Source organism: Equus przewalskii, chromosome 16 (assembly GCF_037783145.1).
Source record: "Equus przewalskii isolate Varuska chromosome 16, EquPr2, whole genome shotgun sequence".
Classification (NCBI taxonomy): Eukaryota; Metazoa; Chordata; class Mammalia; order Perissodactyla; family Equidae; genus Equus; species Equus przewalskii.
The window spans coordinates 1,534,449-1,559,321 of record NC_091846.1 but is presented as its reverse complement, the minus strand read 5'-3'; the positions used below and the strand labels follow the sequence as shown (position 1 = coordinate 1,559,321).

The 24,873-nt window shown below is 42.0% G+C and overlaps 1 protein-coding gene across 8 annotated transcripts in view; it reads left to right on the top strand.

Moving 5' to 3' along the window:
• Window positions 1–24,296, top strand: part of EEF1AKMT1 (EEF1A lysine methyltransferase 1) — a 34,787-nt gene extending 10,491 nt beyond the window's left edge. For 2 of the 8 annotated variants that reach the window (XM_070577840.1, XM_070577842.1), the window contains exons 2-5: window positions 8,540–8,702; window positions 15,560–15,642; window positions 20,394–20,674; window positions 22,496–23,825. In XM_070577840.1, coding sequence (XP_070433941.1) covers window positions 8,559–8,702; window positions 15,560–15,642; window positions 20,394–20,674; window positions 22,496–22,632 — 645 coding nt within the window. In that variant the 5' untranslated portion in view covers window positions 8,540–8,558 and the 3' untranslated portion in view covers window positions 22,633–23,825. Of the gene's footprint in view, window positions 1–8,539; window positions 8,916–15,559; window positions 15,643–20,393; window positions 20,675–22,495; window positions 23,826–23,956 lie in introns of those variants that run through there. The other 6 variants (XM_070577843.1, XM_070577844.1, XM_070577841.1 and 3 more) reach the window with 5 other exon arrangements.
• The last annotated feature ends 577 nt before the right edge of the window (window positions 24,297–24,873 follow it).

Sequence of the window (24,873 nt, the reverse complement as noted above, 5' to 3'; positions counted from 1 at the left end):
CACATTAGAGAGCATACCAATATCACTACATTCGCATCAGCATTGCCACTTTTTTTTTTTGTAAAGATTGGTACCTGAGCTAACATCTGTTGCCAATCTTTCCTCCTACCCCTACCCCTCCCCCTCTTCCGCCTCCTCCTCCTCCCCCCTTCCCCTCCCCCAGTACATGGTTGTATATTCAAGTTGTAGGCCCTTCTAGTTCTGCTATGTGGGACGCCGCCTCAGCATGGCTTGATGATCGGTGCCATGTCCGCCCCCAGGATCCGAACCAGTGAAACCCTGAGCTGCTGAAGCAGAGCACACGAACTTGACCACTCGGCCACAGGGCTGGCCCCTGCATTGCCATTCTTTTGGTTTACTTGTGTCGTTTGTCTGCTTTTGTTTTGCCCATCTGTTTCCCATGCTGAGGATCCATAAGCTAGCCAAAATACTGATAAATGGTTTAGTGCCGTGTTTGATGTATATATAATTAAAGCTTTATTAATCCAGGAAAAAAATGTAAAACCTTCATGCAGATGTTCATAGTAGCTTCATTCATAATAGCCAAGAACTGGAAATAATCCTAATATCATTCAATGAATAAATGTTTAAATAAATTTTAGAACCAGCATGTCAATTTCTCTTTTTAAATAAATAAATAACTCTGCTTGAGATTATGTTGAATCTATTGATCAGTTTCGGGAGAACTGACACCTTAATAATACTGATTCTTCCAATTCATGATCATAGTATAGCTCTGTTTTTATTTAGGTCTTCTCTCATTTCTTTCAGCAATGCTTTATCGTTTTTAGTATAGAATCTTACAAAATCTTCGTTAAATATATTCCTAAGTATTTTTTACACTATTTATGTAAAATTGCCTTTAAATTTTATTTCCATTTATTTGCTGCTAGAATGCAGAAGTGCAATTTATTTTTCTGTATTGATCTTGTGCTCTGAAACTTTGATAATCTCACTTATAAGTTCTAGTAGTTTTTGTCGTTGGGGTCAGTGATGCTGCCTTAAAATTTTTTTAAAGTAAACTTTATTTTAGAATAGTTTAGATTTACAGAAAAATTGCAAAGATAGTACAGTGAGTTCCTATATACCTATACCCAGTTTCCCTATTATTAACATTTTGTGTTAGTGTGGTACATTTGTCACAATGAATGAAACAACATTGATACATTATTATTAACCAAAGTCCATACTTTATTCACATCTCCTTAGTTTTCCCCTAATATCCCTTTTCTTTCCTGATCCTGTCTAGGACACTACATCACATTTAATCACATGTCTCCTTAGGCTCCTCTGGGCTTGGCAGCTTCTCAGATTTTCCTTGTTTTTGATGCCCTGTCAGTTTTCATAATTACTGGTCAGGTATTTTGTAGAATGTCTCTTCGTTAGGGATTGTCCAATTTTTTGTCCTGATTGCACTGGGATCATGAGGTTTTGGGGAGGAAGAACATAAAGGTGAAGTGCCATTCTCATCACAACATATCAAGGATCCGTGTTGTTGATATGACTTATCTCCATTCATGCTGACCTTGATCACCTGGATGAGGGTAGTGTTTCCTTAGGATTTTCTCTGTGAATAATCATGGCTACAAATAGGGACATTTCTTCCTTTCCAATCTTTATGCTTGCTTGCTCTTTTTTTTTGGCCTTTTTGCATTATCTGGAAAGGCCAGGACAATGTTAAATAAACGTGGTGAGATAGGATATCATTCCTGGTTCCTGAGCTTAGAGAGAAAGCCTTCCGTGTTTCACTACTAAGTAAAATATGAACTTTATATGTTTTGTAGATACCCTTTCTCAGACTCAAGTTCTCTTCTGTACCTAGTTTGCTAGTTTTTAACATGAATGGATGTCAAATTTTGTCAAATGCTTTTGTAGTATCCATACAAATGATCATATGGCTTTTCTCTTTTATACGATTAAACCAGAGGTCAGCAAATTTTTTCTGTTAAGGGCTGAATAGTAAATATTTTAGGCTTATCATAAAAGCAGTTGTACACAATATGATGTGGCCTACAGGCCGTAGTTTCCTGTGACTAAGATTCTCTGCTTGACCACACTTTAGTCAGGCTCCTGAACCTTCTCTAGGCCCATCTGTGCATGTCCCTGTAAAATCCAGTTTTAGCAAGAACCCTGCTGAGTCATTTGAAGCAGAACCCCCACTCTCACTGTCTGAGCCGGTTCTCCCTCCTCTGCGCCCCCGAGGGGTGTCTGATCACCTGGCCTGTCTTCAGAAAGAATCTTGTTGATTCAGTTTAGCCAGAATCCCCCTTACTCCGTGTTTTCTCATAGTAATTTTCCATCCACTGACTCCCCTTACTCCTTGGCTGTAAATTACCAATCGTCCAGGCTGTATTTTGAATTGAGCCCAGTCTATACTGAAGTCTCTTTTCCTGTATTGCAATAGTCCTAATAAAATCTCTTTTTACAGCTTTAACTACTGTTCAGCTCTGGGTATTTTTTGATACTTGACCCCTGTATTAAATCATCCTTATAGTCTTGAGATAAACCAAACTTGGTCAAAATGTATTATCCTTTTTATATATTGTTGGGTTCAATTTGCTAATATAATGTAAAGAATTTTTGCTTCTGGGCCCGCCTGTGGCACAGCAGTTAAGTTGGCACATTCCACTTTGGCAGCCCACGGTTTGCTGGTTTGGATCCTGGGCGTGGACATGGCACCGCTCATCAGGCCATGCTGGGGCAGGTGGCACCCCACATGCCACAGCTAGAGGGACCCACAGCTGAAAATATACAACTATGTACCGGGGGGCTTTGGGGAGTAAAAGGAAAAATAAAATCTTTAAAAAAAAATATCTGGAGGCAAATAAAAATTATGACATACCATACCAACTCATGGGATGCAGCAAAAGCTGTATTAAGAGGGAAATTCATTGCATGGGGCTGGCCTGGTGACGCAGTTAAGTGCACACATTGCACTTTGGCAGCCCAGAGTTCGCCGGTTCGGATACCGGGTGTGGACGTGGCACTGCTTGACACGCCGTGCTGTGGTAGGCGTCCCACATATAAAGTAGAGGAACACGGGCACAGATGTTAGCTCAAGGCCAGTTTTCCTCAGCAAAAAGAAGAGGATTGGCAGCAGTTAGCTCAGGGCTAATCTTCCTCAAAAAAAAAAAAAAAAAAAAGAGGGAAATTCATCGCAATACAGGCACACCTTAACAACAGGAAAAATCCCAAATTAGCAATTTCAAATTACACCTAACTGAATTATAAAAAGAATAGACAAAGCCCAAAGTCTGCAGAAGGAGAGAAATAATAAAAATCAGCAGAAATAAATGCTATTGAAACAAAAAAGGCAAAAGAAATGATCAATGAAACAAAGAGCTGGTTCTTTGAGAAAGTAAATAAAATTGACAAACCCCTAGCCAGACTTACAAAGAAACAAAGAGAGAAAGCTCAGATAAACAAAATTAGAAATGAAATAGGAGAAATAACAATGGACACCACAGCAATCCAATGGATTGTAACAGAATACTGTGAAAAACTATATGCCAACAAAATGGATAATCTAGAGGAAATGGATAAATTCTTAGACTCTTACAAGCTCCCAAAGCTGAATAAAGAAGAATATAATAAAGATTCTGAACAGACCAATCACAAGGAAAGAGATTGAAACAGTAATCAAAAGCATCCCAAAGAATAAAAGACCAGGACCAAACGGCTTCCCTGGGGAATTCTACCAAACTTTCAGAGAGGATTTAATACCTATCCTTCTCAAGCTATTCCAAAAAATTAGGGAATATGGAACACTTCCTAACACATTCTACGAGGCCAACATCACTGATACCAAAGCCTGACAAGGACAACACAGAAAAGGAAAACTACAGCCTAATATTGCTCATGAACATAGATGCAAAAACCCTCAACAAAATTTTGGCAACCAGATCATACAGCACGATCAAGTGGGATTTATTTTAGGGGCACAGGGATGGTTCAATATCCGCAAATCAATCAACGTGATACACCACATCAACAAGTTGAGGAATAAAAACCACATGATCATCTCAGTAGATGCAGAGAAAGCATTTGACAAGCTCCAACAGCCATTTATGATAAAAACTCTGAACAAAATGGGCATAGAAGGGAACTACCTGAACATAATAAAGGCCGTATATGACAAACCCACAGCCAACATCATACTCAATGGGCAAAAACTGAATGCCATCCCTCTGAGAACAGGAACGAGAAAAGGATGCCCTCTATCACCACTCTTATTCAACACAGTACTGGAGGTTTTGGCCACAGCAATTAGGCAAGAGAAAGGAATAAAAAGAATCCAAATAGGGAGTGAAGAAGTGAAACTCTCTATGTTTGCAGACGACATGATCTTATATCTAGAAAACCCTAAAGAACCCATCGGAAAACTATTAGAAATAATTAACAACTACAGTAAAGTTGCAGGGTACAAAATCAACTTACAAAACTCAGTTGCTTTTCTATACTCTAATAACAAACTTAGAGAAAGAGAACTCAAGAATATAATTCAATTTACAATCCCAACTAAAAGAATAAAGTACTCAGGAATAAACTTAACGAAGGAGGTGAAGGACTTATACAATGAAAACTATAAGACATTACTGAAAGAAAGTGATAATGACAAAGAGATGGAAAGAGATCCCATGCACATGGATTGGAAGAATAAACATAGTTAAAATGTCTGTACTACCCAAAGTAATCTACAGATTCAATGCAATCCCAATCAGAATCCCAATGACATTCTTCGTGGAAATAGAACAAAGAATCCTAAAATTCATATGGGGCAACCAAAGACCCCCAAATTGCTAAGGCAATCCTGAGAAAAAAAAAGCAAACCTGGAGGTATCACAATCCCTGACTTCAAAATGTACTACAAAGCCATAGTGATTAAAATGGCATGGTACTGGTACAAAAACAGGCACACAGATCAATGGAACCGAACTGAAAGCCCAGAAATAAAACCGCACATCTACGGACAGTTAATCTTTGACAAAGGTGCCAAGAACATATAATGGAGTAAAGATAGTCTCTTCAATAAATGGTGTTGGGAAAACCGGACAGCCACATGCAAAAGAGTGAAAGTAGACTGTTGTCTCAAGCCATACACAAAAATAAGCTCAAAATGGATCAAAGACTTGATGATAAGTCCTGAAACCATAAAACTCGTGGAAGATAATGTAGGTAGTACACTCTTTGACATGGAACTTAAAAGGATCTTTTCCAATACCATGTCTTCTCAGAGAAGGGAAACAAAAGAAAAGATAAACAAGTGGGAGTTCATCAGACTAAAGAGCTTCTGCAGGGAAACTAAGATCAAAACAAAGAGACAACCCACCAATGGGGAGAAAATATTTGCAAATCATATGTCTGACAAGCGGTTAATCTCCATAATATGTAAGGAACTCACACAACTGAACAATAAAAAACAAACAGCCTGATCAAAAACTGGGCAGAGGATGTGAACAGACATTTTTCCAAAGAAGATATGCAGATGGCCAATAAACACATGAGAAGATGTTCAACATCACTAATCATCAGGGAAATGCAAATCAAAACTACACTAAGATACCACCTTACGCCTGTTAAAATCACTAAGACTAAAAATAACAAATGTTAGAGAGGGTGTGGAGAAAAGGGGACCCTCATATGCTGCTGGTGGGAATGCAAACTGGTGCAGCCACTATGGAAAACATTATGGAGATTTCTCAGAAAACTAAAAATAGAAATACCATATGACCCAGCTATCCCACTACTGGGTATCTACCCAAACAACTTGAAATCAACAATCCAAAGTAACATATGCACCCCTATGTTCACTGCAGCCCTATTCACAATAGCCAAGACATGGAAGCAATCCAAGCGCCCATCAACTGATGACTTGATAGAGAAGATGTGGTGTATATATATACAATGGAATACTACTCAGCCATAAAAAAGGACAAAATCATCCCATTTGCAACAACATAGATGGACCTGGAGGGAATTATGCTAAGCGAAATAAGCTAGACTGAGAAAGACAAACACCAGATGATTTCACTCATATGTGGAATATAAACAAACACATACACAAAGAAAACAGTTCAGTGGTTACCAGGGGAAGGGGGTAGGGGGTGGGCACAGGGGGTGAAGGGGAGCACTTATGTGGTGACAGTCAAGAAATAATGTACAACTGAAATCTCACATTGATGTAAACTATTGTGAACTCAATTAAAAAAATACAAAAAATAACTGAATACCATTTTTTTTAAAAAGAATTTTTGCTTCTATGGTCATGTGAAACATTGGTCTGTGATTTTATTTTATAATGGTTGACAAGTTTTCATGTTAGATTTACAGTGGCTTCATAAAACAAGTTGCAAAGTATCCTTTTTCCTCTGTTTTCTGGATGATAAAATTAACAACATTTCATCTTTAAATGTTTGATCGAACTCATCAGTGAATCTCCGCCTGGAGTCTTCTCTTTGGGGAGGTTTTCGATAAAATCAATCTATCTTTCATAAATATAGGCCTATATGCTTCCTTAAATAACATGGTTTAGTTATACTTGTTTTTTTGTTTGTTTGTTTGTTTTTTTGGAGGAAGATTAGCCCTCAGCTAACTACTGCCAGTCCTCCTCTTTTTGCTGAGGAAGCCTGGCTCTGAGCTACCATCTGTGCCCATCTTCCTCTACTTTATACGTGGGACGCCTACCACAGCATGGCTGCCAAGCAGTGCCATGTCCGCACCCGGGATCCGGGCCAGCGAACCCCGGGCCGCCGAGAAGCAGAACATGTGGACTTAACCGCTGCGCCACCGGGCCGGCCCCTAGTTATACTTGTTTTTGAACTTTATATAAATCTATCATATGTCTTGTGTTTTGCTCCTTCTCCTCCTAGAGGGAAACTGCTTGTTCATAGAGGGTTCTTTCTATTTCCAGATTTAATTTGTGAGACCAGATGTTTATTAGCAAGCTTTTACACAGATAAGTCTTTGATGGAGAAAGGAAAGGAGGAGTACTTGGTACATGCAAGGTTTTTTGTTTTGGTTTTAGGATCCTAGGTAGAACGCCTAGTTCTTTGGTTTTGAAAAGGAGAACAAAAGCGACGTCTACCAGGCAGTCCTCATTTTAAACTGCTACTCGGCGCATTTTGAAGTCTCTTCCTCAGCCTGGGGAGCCCGGCGTGTTGGAGGCCCGCTCCCCCAGCTGCCTTGGTCGTGCAGGCATGAGGCCGAGCCTGTCATCAGATACACCCACACAGGCCTTGGAATAGGAAGGGAGCAACTTGACAAAGCTCTTGAATCTTCGCTGATTTTCAACACATCACTTACTGTAAAATTCAGACACAGTATTTAACAAAGCAAGTAGGGTGCTGTTTTTATATTCTTGGATAACTTGATTTACAAATGTGTTTGGCACCTGTGTAGTAGGGAATTTGACCTCACCCGGGGAGAGGTTTGGCCTTTGTCCTGGCTCTTGGGAGGTAACCTGTAAACACTTGGACTTTCCCAAATGCTGGGAATATTTTTGTTATCCCTCACGGAGGGCCCTCGGGCCTTATCAGCCCGCCCTCAGGGACGGGGGAGCTGGAGACATTACAACCAGGTGGGCAGTAATTCAATCAATCATGCCTTCATAATGAAGCCTCAATAAAACGGGACACTACAGCTCGGCCGAGCTTCCCAGGTTGGCAAGACTCCATGCGTGTTGTCACCCGTGGATCTGGGACAGTGATGTGTCCTGAGGGCAGTGGGAGCTTCCTGTGTGGAACTCTCCTAGACTCTGTGCTACACATCTTTTCCTTTGCTGCTGCTCTGTATCCTTTCCCTGTAATAAATGTAACTGTGGACATAATTGCTTTCAGTGGGTTCTGTGAGCCTTTCTAGCAAATTATTGCACATGAGGGCGGTTTGGGAAGCCCGAGCTGGCAGTTCTCAGGAGGCTCGGGCAGAGCTGGCTGCCTGGAGAGCTGTGCTGGAACCTCACAGTTTGGCAACTCCAGGTAGCCACCACAAGAAGTAATCGTACCTGGCCATCAGGTCATGCAAAACACCTGCCTCATCTCCCTCGCTCTGTTTTACTTTTCTTCTCTTTTTCCTTGTCATCCCTTTTATTTTTCATCTCTCTTTCTATGCCCCTCCTTCTTTATCGATCCTTCACTTATCCTGTCAATAACACCCATGAGCCTTAGACCACGTCAACAGTGACATTTCACCATGAAAAGGTCTTTGATTAAGAGACTGCTGTGAAATGTCTGCACATGGTCATTGGGATACCAGAAGCAGGCAAAATGTCTTGAGATAACTTATGGTGAAAGTCTCATTCTGCAAGGAATCATAAAAAATGAAAATCTCGTGTAAAAGCTGAATACATTTAAAGGAAAAGTCTGCATTTGTTAAACTGTAGTTCAATGGAAGCTCTCTATGGATGTTTGGTCTCATTTAAATATGTATATATCCCTTATAAAACTCACTTTCCGTTTGGATCCTTACCTTGAAATAAAAATGTTTTAACTGTTATTTGACGGGAAGGGAAAACCCCACAGCACTTGTACTTATTTATCTCCAGGTTATAGACAATTTGTGAAATGAGTGACTCCGAAGATGACGATATCCCCCAGCTGTCTTCCCACACCCTAGCAGCTCTCCAGGAATTTTATGCCGAGCAGAAGCAACAGATCGACCCAGGTGGGGACGATAAATATAACATTGGCATAATAGGAGAGAACTGGGTAAGTAAACGCGTTCCACGCCTCTCAGGAAGCAGTGGTGTGGAACCTGTTCTGTGCCTAGTACAGTGTTCGTCTGCATCCCACCTAATACCCAAATCTATCTTGCCGGTCATTCGGGAGCTGCACCTCTTTGGGGAGCTAGGACAGAAGGCAGTCCCTGAATATTTTAAGACAGCACGAGTGCAGATTTTCCTGGTTCTGGCTCTCAAGCAGGTTGGTGCTCAGAGGAGGGGACTTCTCTGACAGGGGGGCGGCATGTCATTAGGTCCAGCGCAAACCTGGGCTTCCTTCCTGATGCTGCTGCCTTCGAGTGGTTTGTGTGGAGCCCAGCAAGCTTTGGGGACAGAGAAAATCGGTATCACTGCCGTCACTGGGGTAACTGAACTTGAACATGTAATGAAAAATTGCTGAAAGGGAGTTTCTAAAGAAGATATTAATAGTGTCTGGTGCATAGTGTGTATTTTAAATTTGGTTTTTTTGGTCCAAATAAAAGTAGGAATTAAAAAAGAAAAAAAATGAGTTGAGAGAAACTCCTAACCTAAGCTGGAACCTAGAAATTTAAATTTTTTGAAGGATATAGTTGAGAAATAGGTGATACTTGAATTGTTCTGTCTGTGCCTACCCTCAATAATAGATTTGTCTCTCTCCATCCCTTTACAACTGGCAGGAAGCTTGCTTATATATGTATATTTTATAGTCTTTCCACATTTTGTATCAAGTTTGGATCTCCTAAGTTATATAAAATTTCCCTATTTACCATCTATTTGAAACTGACTGTGATAAAAATGCTTCTTTATATTTCCTGTAAATGTTCCACCCACCCAGAGCCTCTTTCTCACCATCTGCCTTCTCTGCATGGTCTTGTCCTCCAGCCCGATGCTTCGAGAGAAAGTAAAATCAGAAGCCTGAAGTGCTGCATTATTCCTGAGTAATCTACCTTTTTCTCTTGTCCTTCTGCCTAATTTTTTAAATACTATGTACTTTTTCGTCATTCTAAAAGTAATCTCTGTTTGTTATAGAAAATATATAAAAACATAAACAACAAAAAAATGAAAGCTAGTCCTAATCCCACTACCTAGAATGAGCGATTTTTATAATTTTGACACTTTTTTTGTTTTGCTTTTTCTCTTTTTTTAATTGAGGTATAATTGACATACAACATCATCTTAGTTTCAGGTGTACAACATAATGACTTGATATTTCTACATATTGCAAAATGATCCCCACCGTAAGTGTAGTTAACATCCATCACCACACATTGTTACAGAGTTTTTTTTCTTGTGATGAGAACTTTTAAGATCAACTCTCTTATCATCTTTCAAATATACAATCCGGTTTTTGTTGTTTTTTTTTTTGAGGAAGATTAGCCCTGAGCTAACTACTACCAGTCCTCCTCTTTTTTTGCTGAGGAAGCCTGGCCCTGAGCTAACATCCGTGCCCATCTTCCTCTACTTTTTTTTTATATGTGGGATGCCTACCACAGCATGGTGTGCCAAGCAGTGCCATGTCTGCACCGTGATCCGAACCAGGGAACCCCGGGCCGCTGAGAAGCGGAACGTGCACACTTAACTGCTGCGCCACCGGGCCGGCCCTCTACAATACGGTATTGTTAACTACAGTCACTATGCTGTACGTCACATCCCCAGGACTTAGTTATTTTATACCTGGAAGTTTGCACCTTTGACTGTCTTCATTCATTTCACCCACCTGCCACCCTCTGCCTCTGCCCAACACCAATCTGTTCTCTGTATCTATGAGCATGGTTTTGTCTTTTTTTTTTGATTCCCTGTATAAGTGAGATGACACAGTATTTCTCTTTCTCTGTCTGAGTTATTTCACTTGGCATAATCATGTTGTTGCAAATGGCAGGACTTCCTCATTTTTTATGGCTGAATAGTATTCCATTGTGTTTGTATACCACATTTTCTTTCTCCACTCATCTGTTCACGGACACTTAGGTTGTTTCCATATCTTGGCTATTGTAAATAATGCTGCAATGAACTTGGGGGGTGCATATATCTTTTCAGATTAGTGTTTTCATTTTCTTCAGATAAATACCCAAAAGTGGAATTGCTAGATCATATTACAGTTCTAATTTTTTTTTTGAGGAAAAACTACTGTTTTCCATAGCAGATGTTCCAATTTACATTCCCACGAACAGGGCACAAGGGTTCCCTTTTCTCCACATCCTTGTCAACACTTGTTATTTCTTATCTTGTTGATAATAGTCATTCTAACAGGTGTGAGGTGATATCTCATTGTGGTTTTGATTTCCACTTCCCTGATGATTAGTGATGCTGGGCATCTTTTCATGTACTTGTTGGCCATCTGTATGTCTTCTTTGGAAAAATGTCTATCCAGGTCCTCTGCCCATTTTGTAATCAGGTTGTTTGTTTTTTTGCTAGTGAGTTGCATGAGTTCTTTATATATTTTGGATATTAACCCATTACGAGTTATATGATTTACAAATATTTTCTCCCATTCAGTACGTTGCATTTTTCATTTTGTTGATGGTTTCCTTTCCTGTGCAGAAGCTTTTTAGTTTGAGGTAGTCCCACGTGTTTGTGTTTGCTTTTGTCACCTTTGCTTTTGGGGTCAAATTTTAAAAACCATAGCCAAGACCAATGTCAGGAAGCTCACAGCCTATGTTTTCTTCTAGGAGTTTTATGCTTTCAGGTCTTACATTCAAGTCTTTAATTTATTTTGAGTTAATTTTTGTGTATGGTGTAGGATAGTGGTTTAGTTTCATGTTTTTGGTTGCGGCTGTCCAGTTTTCCCAACACCACTTATTGAAGAGACTGTCCATTCCCCATTGTATATTCTTGGCTCCTTTGTTGTACCATATATGCATGCATTTATTTCTGGGAGCTCTGTTCTGTTTCATTGATCTATGTATCTGTTTTGATGCCAATACCATACTGTTTTGATTGCTATACCTCTGTAACATAGTTTGAAATCAGGGAGCATGATGCCCCCAGCTTTGTTCTTCTTTCTCAGTATTGCTTTGGCCGTTCCAGGTTTTTTGTGCTTCCATACAAATTTTAGGATTGTTTGTTCTATTTCTGTGAAAAATGCAATGGGAATTTTGATAGGGATTGCATTGAATCTGTAGATTGCTTTGGGTGGTATGAGCATTTTAACAGTATGAATTCTTACAATCCATGAGCATGGAAAATCTTTCCATTTATTTGTGTCTTCTCCATTTCTTTTAGCCATGTCTTATAGTTTTCAGTGTATAGGTTTTTCACGTCCTTGGTTAAAGTTATTCCTAGGTTTTTGTTCTTTTTGATGCAAATAAATGGAACTGTTTTCTTAATCTCTCTTTCTGATAGTCTGTTATTAGTGTATAGAAATGCCACGAATTTCTGTATATTGATTTTGTATCCTGAAACTTTATTGAATTCATTTATTAGTTCTAACAGTCTTTTGGTGGAGTTTTAGGGTTTTCCATATATAATATCATACCTTCTGAAAATAGTGACAGTTTCATTTTTTCCTTTCCAATTTGGATGCCTTTTATTTCTTTTTCTTGCCTAATTGCTCTTGCTAGGACTTGCAATACTATGTTGAGAGATGTTTTGTTTTGTTTATAAAATTCAATAAATCTCCTAGGAATTAAAAAAAAGTTATATGAAGTATAGGAAAGAGAACATTATAAAACTAGAGGATAAATCCAGGAGGCTCAACATTCACCTAATTGGAGTTCCCAAAAAATAGAACAGAAAACAAAGAGGAGAGGAAATCTTCAAAGATTAATATTAGAAAATTTCCAAAAACCTAAGACCTTCACTAAGATATGATTATGATAATTGTGAAAAATATAGTAACAAAGAAGATGCTAGAACTTTCCAAAGGAAAAGTAGGTCACCTACAAAGTCTCAGGACTATGAGTCACATTGTACTTCTCCATAGCTTTACTGGAAACTAGAAAAAAGTGAAGCAATGCCTTCAATATTTGGAATGAAAATTTTCTTCAGCCTAGAATTCTGTACTCAGCTGAGCTACCAATAAAATATGAGGATAAAATAAAAACATTTTATACATGGCGAGTCTCACAACATTTGGCTCCCATGCACCACTTTTCACAAGCTGCAAGAGGACACTGGAAGAATTAGGGATAGGTTCAAAGAAACCAAGAAAATGACACAACCATACATTTATTAACTCTAGGAAAAACAAAAGGTACCATTCTGGAAGGAAATGCAACCATAGCATGTTACTTGGCTCAGCAGTGAACCCTGATGATTTTAACTAAACTAAACTTAGGTAACAACTATATGGGGAGGGTGAGATATAAGCGAAGGGTATGTATGAGGAGTGAAATCCTCATCTACCACAGTAAATACATAATATAAAGTAGGTTAATAAAGAAATGACGTTTAAAACATAATATTTAGAAATATGGGGACAAAAGATTAAAGAGCCAACAGTTGAAAATTGCTTCTGAGGAGTGGGACTCAGTGGTGGGGAGATGTGGGGCAGAGGACTGTTGTGTTTCTTTATAAGCCTAGAAGTGCTTTTCCCTTTTAAAGCCATGTTCATGTAGCACATTGATTAAGAGTAAGATTTTTTATTTTTTTTATTTTTTGAGGAAGATTAGCCCTGAGCTAACATCTGCTGCCAATCCTCCTCTTTTTGCTGAGGAAGATTGGCCCTGAGCTAACATCTTTGCCCATCTTCCTCTATTTTATATGTGGGATGATGGCACAGCATGGCTTGATAAGCGGTGCATAAGTCAACAAGTGGGATCCAAATCCACAAACCCTGGGCCGCTGAAGCAGAGCACGAGAACTTAACTGCTATGCCACCAGGCTGGCCCGATGATTTTTACTTTTTAGAATGATGTGAGAAGAGTCAAAACACATCACTCTGCCCTGACAATGTTGGAGTGAGGGAGAAGGGCAGCTCAGTAGCCAACCATCAGAAAACTCTGCAGCCTTCCAAATCAAGTGAAACAGAAGCCCCTACATACCATGTACCCTATGGGCTTTCCTCCAGCTTTCCAAGCAAAGGAGAGTCAGAGCTTGACATTTTTCCTGTAGCTAAGAAAGGTTAGACACACACATCTAGACGCAGTTATAGACAGAGACATGAATTCATATTTAGTCATACCTGGCTTAATGACGTGGATGCATTCTGATAAATGTCGTTAGGCAATGTCATCGTTGTAGGAACATCACAGGGTGTACTAACACAAACCTAGGCGGTATAGCCTACTACACACCTAGGCTATATGGAACTAGTCCTATGGGACCAACCTCGTATAAGTGGTCCATCATTGACCAAAACTTCGTTATGTGGCACATGACTGTACATATATCCAAATGAATACGTACATTCTGTTTGGAAACAGTTTTTTTCCCTTGGTATTTTGTAGGTACAAAAATCACATAACATGCAAACACTAGCAGTTTTTCTTCTTTGTTGGCTGTCATTCATTTATTGCTTTTCTTGTATTAATGCAGTGGTTAGGTCTTACAGTAAAACGTTGAATAACAGTATTGAAAGCAGACATTCTTGCCTTGTTTTTTTCTCATGGGGAAAAAGTATGATACTGGCTGTCAGTTTTTTCTAGATGCTGTTTATCAGTTTAAAGAAGTTTTCTACTCTTCCTAATTTGCTAAGAGGTTTTTTTTTTAATCATGAAAGGGTGTTGAATTTAGTTAAATGTTTTTCCTTTTGCATTTATTGAAATGATCATATATTTTTTTGGAAACATTTCTGTTACCGAGCCCCAAGGGCCCGGTGACCGGCAAGTGGGTCCTTGTGCCCGGAGCCGCCCACACCAATAGAACAAAACCAGGTTCAGAATAGCAGGGCAGAAACACTACTCACAGATCAGTGAATGCAGGAGGCAGAGCTGTGCTCTAAGACACCTCCGGAGAGAAGGGGAGCAGGCTTCTTACGACGTGAAGGGGCCGGGGTCTCGAGTCATCGCTGGGCCGGGCCTCTGGGGCACGTGCCCATGCTCCCTTCGTGCACACAGCACCTTTTGCGTTCGGGACCCCATCGCGCCCTGGGCCTTTCTGGTTGAGACCGGCTCTGCGGTTGGGCCCCGTGGCGGTGCTCTGCCTTGGTTCCTGCAAGCAAGCGCAACTCACAAAGGATCCGCGTGGGACCTGCTGTGGGGACTCCCCGGTGACGCCGTTAGAGCCGGAGCTGTGGGCTCGCGCCCCCGCCGCCTGTCCGCTCGGGAGAGGCCTGTGGGGAACGGCCCACCATGGTTGCGGAACCCCCTTTCCCACGGAAATCAGCCAGCCTTTACAAGCGAGTAGATAAGTGAGGACCGTTAGAACTGAGAAGACAGCCAGCACAGACAGGAGGCGGAAAGACAGACAGCTCGCCCGACGGATAGAGGGCGTCAGGGCAATCGCGGACGAGAGCGGGCCTAGGGGCACGGCGGGGCCTGCGGCCGAGCGCCCGCGTCCTGCGCGCGCTCCCCGACCGGAGCCCAGTTAGCAGGCGGGGGCAGGTCCAGGGCGAGTTCTCAAAGGTGGGGCGTGTTCTTCCCTCTGGGGACGTGGACTGGTTCGCCTTTTTGTGTCAATGCCTAGATCCCATTAGTTAATTAGGGCTTTCTTATTTAAAGTAATTTAAAAGAAAAAGGGACCCGCTCGGTGGCCTAGGGGTTAAGGTCGGTGCGCCCCGCTTCGTGGCCCGGTTCGGTTCCCAGGCGGGGACCTACCACGCTGGTAGATCTGCACCACTCATGGGGCAAGAGGGTTCAGGGCGGATCTTCCTCAGCGGAAAGAAAGAAAAAGAAAAAATTTAAATATATGCACACTAGCATAGTGGGTATAAGTTAAAAGGAAATTTATGCCAATTCTAAAATGATTTCTGCTCACGCTCTGTTACAGCAGTTGAGCCAGTTTTGGTACAGTCAGGAGACGGCTTTGCAGCTCGCCAAGGAAGCGATTACAGCTGCTGGAGAGGGTGGCAGGTGAGATCCAAGTTTTGTTTGTCTTTTGTTCTGAAGTAATGTATTGAATGTCCTTCCTGGATGAGGGATGGTTCCTAAGAAGTCTGAACTATAATCTGCAAACATTACAGTCCGTGGTTTGCAGAACAGGAGGAATTACGAACGGCTTCCGTGCTGTGTGTGGAGACTCTGTCGTGAGAGGCGTTATCTCTGTCCTATGTTAACTTGTTTTAACCTGTGTCTTCCTTTATACCCCTGGAGTTGGTTTTAAAAGAAAAAATCTCAATGTTTGACCTTCTTGAAGTTTTAAGAATATAGGTTTTCTTTTTTGTTAATTTGGTTTTTATTTTTATTAAAATTTTGCTTGCATATAAAGTCAATGGTCTTAAAAGATTTGCTTAAAAAAATCCATTGCTAACTTCCTCCTTTTTCAGCTCCCTTTCAACTGATTCTTTTAGTATTTACAGCCATACTTCTGAATAGCACGTTTATATTGGCGCTTCTTGATTTGTCATTTGCAGCATTATTTCTTGACTTCTCAACTTAGGGAATGAGGCTGTAGCTCTCCTTCATACTCCATCCCTACCACGCACGTGTGTGCTCTCCGTCCGCGCTCCCAATAGAGTTATATGCTCATTTTGGTTAAAACAGAGTTTATATTGTTAGTCAACATAAATGTTCTTTACAGATGAGTCTTTTACTTTTCCTTTGCTGTACAATTTTTCGTTTTCCCTGAAAAAAATAATTGTCTTATTTTTTATGTATTTCTATGTCTATATCACTAATTAACCCTTAAATTCTGCCCCAGTTGTGTAAATCTCCTATCAGTAAATTAAACCATACTTCAACTCCTTATAAAAATAATCACTCCCAGGGCTTTGTAGCCGGTTCCGATCCGTACTGGTTGATGTTCAGCTTGGCTGGGCCGTTTTATCTCCTTCTCCATCTGCTGAGTTGTCCTTTTACCTCTCTTTTGTTCTGGATTCCTTGTTTATAGTACCCCAATGCTTAGTTTACAGCTTTATCTTGGTTGGAGGCATTCTTCAATAGCTTCTACAGAAAAGATACATGAGAGGGAATTTTTTAAAAACCTTTATTCCACCCTTACTCTTGATTGTGATAGTTTTGTTGGGTATCAAATTCCAGGTCTTGAGGGCATTGCTTCACTAGTTCCCAGTTTACATAGGTGCCTTTGAAAAATCCACTGCCACTCTGATTTCCTGTAGGAAACCTGTTTTTCCCATCCCTGCCAACTGCAAGCTTAGAACTTGCTTTTCTGGCCTGTGCTCGATGTGTCTTGGTGTGGGGCTCCCGTCTGCTGAACTGTGTAGACAGCTCTTCACTCTCACAGCTCATGTCCTTCAGTTTGGGAAACTTGTCTTAAATTACTTCTTTGATTTCTTCCTCACTGTTTTTTCTGTTCCTCTTTCTAGAACTTCTATCATTTGAATGTTGGACCTGATCTTCTACTTTCTTTCTCTCCTTTTTCCATCTGTTGTCTTTTTTACCTTATTTTCTGGGAAGATTTCTCAACTTTGTCTTCTAAACTTTCTACTGAGTTTACCATTTCTGCTATCATATAGTCATAGATAGTTTTGTTTTTGATCTCTGGATATTTATTATTGTATCTCGTTCATCCTTATGAAGATATTAATTATAGGATTTTAAGTTTTCTTCCCCCTACATAGTCTGTTTACTCCAACAACATGCCTTTTCCATTTGTTTATTTTGGCCTCTAATATTTGATGTTTTCCTTGAATATCTGTGGACCTTTTGCTGTCTATTCATATTTAAGGGTAGGGCACTCAAAAGCTGGAAGTTTTGATCCATGGGCAGATCTTATCTACTTTGGTCTCTGCAGTTGGATGATCTGGATGAGCTTTTTTATAGGGAAACCCCACTGTCAGTATTTCTAGTCTTCCCCTGTGGGCTGGTCAGAGCTCCAGGGGAGAGTCTTCTAACATGTACCTGGAATTATGCATCTCATTGATGTCATCATGGGAGGCACAGTACTTAAAAAAAGCTGGAGATCTCAACATCCAGTGGGCTTAACTTAATCCTTGTCAGTTCCACATGGTGCTTCATCACTAGCTGTGCCTGGCATCACCCCCACAACTCCTCCCCCGTCCATCCAGAGAACGTCCCTCCAGTTCTTTGCCATAGTTATGGAGGGGCAGATCCCTGGAGGCTTGAGATAGGGAAGAGAATCCTGGGAACAGATTTCTTCTGAACTGGGCCTTTCAATGAATTCTTCTGTTTTTAGTCCCACCTTCACCCCTACTCTTGAGTTACCCAGTTCTGCCGCTTCCTGAGCCTTTGAGGGTGCTGTGATGTAAACCGGGTTGTTTCTTAGCTTTCCTGGCTGCCAGTTTAGGGTCTGCTTTCTTGGGGCTGCTGTGTCAAATGCCACCCATCCTTTTGCTTCTCAGCTTCCTCAGTGCTGTTTCCTTCGTCCCCTCTTGCATTCTCTTTGGTCTTAGAGGTTTATGCTTCAGCCACAAAACAAGGCAAAATTTTACTCATGTTTTATTCAGTAGGCTTTAATAAGGGAGCAAATCTAAATGAATGTGTTGCATCTGCCATCTTTAACTAGAAGTCCTAAGTTTTTCTTTTTTCTGTTCTTTTTCTTTTTTAAACTATAAGCAGTTGTTTATTAGGGTTTTCGTAATGACAGTGTTTTTGCATATGTTTTCTTTTTTCCACTCATGTGAGGGCTTTGGAAGCAGCCTTTGCTGTTTTCTGAAAGGCATCTTCAGTATTTTGAGGAGCTCCGTCTGACTTGTAAAGATGAAGAGTCCCAGTGGCACTTACTGAGCACTTACTGAGCGCCCTCTCCGCTGGCTGTGTGCTCTGTGAGGTCGTCTCCTTTAATCCTCACGCCTCTGTGAGCTGGTTACTGTTGTCCTCTCCATTCTAAAGATAGACTTTGAGGCCCAACAGATGAAGTCACTTGCAGAAGGTCACCAGCTGGTGAGTGGCAGAGCTGGGCTGCAACCCAGGCTGTCCGATGTCACTGCTACATAGGAAATGGCGTTGTCTCCACCACGCTCAGCAGGCTCTACTTTCACTCCTTGCTCAGACCTCTTCCCTTCTGCCTGAAGTAGATCCTTTGGAACTTTATAGTGAAAGTCTGCGGGTAAAAAACTCTCGGATTTTTTTTGTCCGAAAATATCTTTATTCCACCCTCTTTCTTGGAAGGCTTTTTCATTGTGCGTCTAGTCTTTGGTTGCTGCTTATTCTCTTTCAGCGCAGGGAAGATACAGGTCCCCGGCCTCTGCCTCTCCTCCTGCTCCCCAGAGCTCTGGCAGCAGCCTGGCTGGGCTGTGGGCAAGAAGAGCTGCAGCAGGAGAATTGTGCCCCTGCCACCCCAGGCTGGGACGTGCATGTTTCCCGTGGAAGCCTCACATGGCCTCAGCAGACTTCATCACACACTTCCAGTGTTTTCCACTGAGCAGCCGTTAAGCTGGTGTGGGCACCTGACAGCGCACGTGACCTGTCTCTGCTGGGAAATGCATCTCATAGTTTTAAAGCTGAGCTTAATTTTTAAAAGAAGTACTTTTTTGAATGATAATATACATACATGATAAAAATGTGAAAGTGGGGCCAGCCCTGTGGCCGAGTGGTTAAGTTCGTGCACTCGGCTTCAATGGCCCAGAGTTTCGCTGGTTCGGATCCTGGGTGCAGACATGGCACCGCTCATCGGGCCATTCTGAGGTGGCGTCCCACATAGCGAAACTAGAAGGACCCACAACTGAAAATACACAACTATGTGCTGGGGGGCTTTGGGGAGAAGAAGGAAAAATAAAATCTTAAAAAAAAAAAAAGTAAAAGTTACAAAGGGGATTGAGAAAAAAAGCCAGTCTCTTTCTCCATTGTCTCCAATCCCCCAGTTCCACTCCCATGAGGCACCCGTGGTCCCTGGCTCTTGTGCCTCTCCCAGAGATCACAGGTTCGTCTGTGAGCGTATATTCTTAGACCCATGAAAGCGTGGTTTACGCTCTTCTGTTCCTTGAATATCTTGGAGAGTAAATGGCTACAGAGTGTTCCATTGTAACAAATGTACCACAGTCAAGTCAATAATTCACTCTTTAAGTTACTTCTAGCTTTTTTAGCAGTTGGTTTTAAAAGTTTACTGTTGGAACACCACCCATTCATAAATGGTAGTGTTGTACCACTGGGGACTGCTTGTAATGCAGCATTCCTTAATTTCCCTGTTCAGAAAAGAAGCAGAAATTCAAAGTAGCTTGTCTGCACTGAGACCTAATTTTAATGTTATCTTTTTGGAAAACTGGAGTTATTTAGGCAGTTATTTGGGATTTTTCTTTAAAGATTATGAATATTCCAAAATAACTTCAAAATATTTAGTTTGAGACTAAAAGTATTTGAAATAAATGTTAAAGGACCACCATGAAAATAAGGGGTAAATTTAGGCCTCAGGCTATCTAACGTTTGTCCTAATGTGTTCCTTTTTTACACTTTTTACTATATTTTTTTTACGTTTTTTGTTTTACATTTTTTAGTATAAAAAAGCAGATTTATCCTTTCATACCTTAAAATTATGAGTTGCAGATTTTTAAATACGAGATTCCCTAAAAGTGAGGCAATATAAAGTTTTCTCTTGAAATTTACTCCTGCTATGTTAGTTTGCACTATTATTTCCTTTAAGAAAATCTGAGCACAAGGACTTATATTTTTTAGTAAAGTAGTCGTTTTTTAACACCATAAGCTGTTCGTTAAAGATCTTTCATGAGTTTGTTCATTCTGTTTCCTAGAATAGCATGTGTGAGTGCCCCGAGTGTTTACCAGAAACTGAGAGAGCTGCACAGAGAAGACTTTTCTGTATACATCTTTGAATATGACAAAAGATTTGCCATATATGGAGAAGAGTTTATCTTCTATGATTACAATAATCCACTGGATTTACCTGAAAAAATTGCTGCACATAGTTTCGACATCGTAATAGCAGATCCCCCCTATCTTTCTGAGGAATGTCTCAGGAAAACGTCAGAAACCATCAAGTATCTGACTCAGGGCAAGATTCTGCTGTGCACAGGTAGGTGCCAGATTGCATCTCTCCTGAAAATTGGTGACGGTGGGTGTTCAAGCCTTAGGTATCAAGAGTTAGAAGAGATCTTAGAACTCAAATCCTGAATCCACCGCTCACTGTGGGGCCTTAAACAAGTTATTTAACCTCTCTGTGCCCAGTTTCCTTATCTGTAAACTGGGACTGATAGTACTACCTGCATTTCAAGGTTATTGGGAATTAAGTGACACGATACACGTAGAGTGGGGTCTGGCGTGTAGCGAGTGCGCCCTGAATGGTATTTTTACTTACCATCATCAGCATCAGTAGTAGCAGTATTTGATGCAGCCTCCACACTTGATAAGAGAAATTTGGAATCTATAGAGTTCAAGTGAATGCCTAAGGCTGCAGAGCTAGACGTTAGATTAGGTTTATTAAAGCAGAAGAGTTTTCTTACTTGTGAGATCGATATGTTTTCTTAAGGTGGATATACTGAAATTTGAGCAAAACGTCAAATGCAGACTCCTGGTCTCCCTCCTGGAGAGCCTGGGGCACAGGCCCGGTAGCACTGCGCCCTCCTGCGCCCAGGCCCTCAGGCCATTGCTCCTCCCCAGAGCGCCTGGGGCTGGGAGGAGGCCTGGCCTGCAGGCGGTCATCTTCTTTGGGGGTGTAGAATTGCTTACTTGGTCGAGAACGTGACTCTTTTGTTCACACAATATTTACTTAATGCTTATTGATTCAACAATCGTTTACTGACCTCATGGAGCATACATTAGTTTTAGGGGATAGGTTAAAAGACGTAACAAGACAGAAGAAATGAGTTACTAATTCTGATAAGTGTAATGAAAGAATCAGAGAAAGCAGGGTAGCACAGAGGATCATGGTACTTCACATGGACTGGGGCGTCTCCTGGAGCAGCAGCATTTCAGTGGAGACCTGCAGGGGAGGCCCAGGGGAGCAGCATGGCCCAGTCAGGGAGCCCTTTGGCTGGAGCCTGGGCGGGGAGGGGCATGGCGAGAGGCCCCCCTGCAGACACTGGTCTGGTCGGAGTTGGGATTTCCTCTTAAAGCATTCAGCCCCAAAGTGACAGGATCCGATTTGTCTACAGAAGTTTCCTTTAACTTTGTACCCAAATGGATTTATGAGACAAGTGACCACAGCATCCCACTGAGACAGTGGTCTGGACAAGGCTGTGACAGTAGGAAAGGAGGGCAGGGAGTGGAGTGAAGACACACTGTGGGGATAAAGTTGGAGGAACTCGCTGTGCCCTGAATGTGGAGGGTGAAGACGAGGAAGGATCAGGGTGAGCCTGGGTTTGGGGCCTGTGCGGCTGGTAAGGCACATCCTGTGGGGCAGCAGCAGGGCGGCGGCGGCGGCCACGGTGTCCACAGCATCAGCTGTGCAGGCAGGCCGCCGGGCGAGCACTGGCTGGAGGGGGAAACTGGGGCCAGTCAGCCCGAAGCTGACGTGAGTGTGTTCGTACGAATTGCACAGTTAGATATTACTGAAAAAGGGGTTCTTGACTCAAAGTTGGAAAATACTCGTTTTTAGTAATTTTTTTTGCTTTCCTTATGTTACTTTGTGGAATCATTTATTTCTAAATTTCTAAGTGACTCAGCTTTGCAGAGGTAGGAAAATTATTGAGTAAAAGAGGAAGGGAAAAAAGTAGGTAATTTGCAAAAACGTTGGAGAAAGTAAAAAGGAATGTGAAGGACGGGCCCCCTCATTTGTGGAGTGGTAGCATCAAGTAATTGCTTCACGTCTTCCAGTCTAGGGCCCTCCGCAGCTCGCGATGGCGCTGCGCATGGTTGGCATTTCAGTCTTCCAGTTCGTTTGGTTTGTTCTCTTCAGGTGCCGTCATGCAAGAAGAGGCAGCGAAACTTCTTGGAGTGAAGATGTGCAAGTTTATTCCAGAACACACTCGAACCCTGGCAAATGAGTTTCGCTGTTACGTGAATTATGATTCTGGGCTGGACCATGACATCTAAATGCAGATCATAATGTAACACGGTTAAGGACCCTAGGTGACATTTCCTTCTTTTTATTTTCTTAGTAGATTGCAAAGGTATAAGCTGCTCCCCTCCCCCACACACTGGGGCTGTCCCCGCCCTCATTTTCACAATAAAGATACAACATCTCACTGTGACTTCCTTCTTGAGGGCCTCTCTAGAGTTCAGGATGCTTGTGCTAACTTGATTCCACGGAATTATAGTTGGAGAAATCTTCGAATCAATCTAATCTACTCTCCTCACTTAACATAGGTAAAAAGCGAAGTACAAACACTTAGTGGCTTGGCCAAGACCTGAAGTAGGCAGAACCTTAACCTCTGCCTCTGGCCATTCGGCCCCTTAAAATGGGCTCATTCGGATTCTGCCCTGTGGGGCTGCTGGTTCTTCCCATGGCTCTCGTTGAGCGTCGTAACACTGGTGAGGGGCCCTCCTCTGCTCCAGCCCCTCAAGGAGACATGACTTGCCTCCATGTAAAAGTTGATAATCCTAGCAACTAGTGTCCGAGAGCCTCGCGGACTTCTCCCCGTCCCCAGTTCTTGGAGGGATGACAGGAACGCAGCCCAGCCCCAGCGTCTTCAGCCTCCGCCATATCAAACGCCCTGAGCCACCTGAGAAAATAGGAGTGCCACCTGCAAACAAACACCATAGCAAACAGGAGGTGAAGAGTGTGCTAGACTTTATTGTTGTTCAGAGAGTGTTCATCATACATCCACACCACAGAACACTACCCAGCAATCAAAAGGAACAAAATATTGATATCCACAACTTGGATGGATTTCAAGGGCATTCTGAGTAAAAAAAGCCAATCCCAAAAGGTCACGTACAGAGATTAGGGTGGGATGGCTGTGGCAGGTGAGCATGAGCATAAGAGAGAGATCTCTGGGGTGCTGGAACTGTCCCGTGTCTTGATTGTGCATTGGTTACACAAATCTACACGTGACAGCATTCCATAGAACTGAATACACACCCACTGATGAGTGCCTGTGAAACTGGGGAGCTCTGCGTGAGGTCTGCCCCAGTGTCCGTTTCCCCGCTGTGACAGTGCACCATGGTTGTGTAAGATGTCACCATTGGGGCAGCTCGGTAAAGGAGACACGAGACCTCTCTCTAGTATTTTTGCAATTCCCTGTGAATCCACCATCATTTCAAAATAAAAACTTGTAAAATATTAACCGCCTCTCTCTGGGAAAGGCTTTTACTTCCCCACCTGGTATGACTTGCTTCGGCTAACAAAACAGGAAAGGAAGTGACACTCGGCACTTCTATCAGAGCTTTATTTTCCCTCTGACTCTGTAATCTGCAGTGTTCCAGACAAGCTGCTTTGGCCGTCCGGGTCCCAGCTTGGAGCAGGGCCACAGCCGACCTGCCGCGGACGTGGAGGAGGAGGGGAGCAAACCTCAGAGGGGGGCTGTTGCGCCCTGCGCAGACCCCGGGCCCCGGGGGCGCACACTCCCGCTGGTGCTCAGGAGGCGCCTGGGGCTTGCGCGTGTTTGTTCTTCCTCAGACTTCAGTTGTCATCCTTCGGGATAATTTTTAATTTAATTAAAAAGTCACTCTATTTTTATGAGACATTTATATTCTTATCAGTGTACCAGCACCTGGCACATTAAGTATTCAATAAATGTTTGTTCTGTTAAAAATAACCCCTACCATATTATTTCCTTATGAATCAGTTTGCTAAGAATTACCTAGGGCAGTAATAAATTTTAGTAACAAATCATGCATAGAAATGTAATGTGTAACTTAGGAATTGTGGGCAGTAGCAGCCTAGAAATAACATAATTTCAGTTGTCCTTAAAATCTAGCCTTTAGATGAGAGAAACTTTGTTTCTTCATGGAGATGAGGGAGGAAAGGGGCAAAGCTTGACTCAATTAAAAATTTAATTACAGGGGCCAGCCGGTGGCCCAGTGGTTCCAGTTCCCTGCGCTGGCTGTGCTGGCCCAGGGTGGTGGCTGGATCCTGGTTGCAGACTTACTTTGCTTATCAGTCATGCTGTGGTGACATCCCACATACAAAAAATAGAGGAAGATTGGCACAGATGTTAGCCCGGGGCAAATCTTCCTCACCAAAAAAAAAAAAAAAAATTGTTTAATAAGCAGCCAATAGGTGTTCTATAGCTTTGGACCCCTATACATGATTTCAGTTTTAGCAAACCTATATTCAGCTATGATCCACTTCTGGATTTCAGAAAAGATCTGCAGCTACACCTCTGCCCCTTC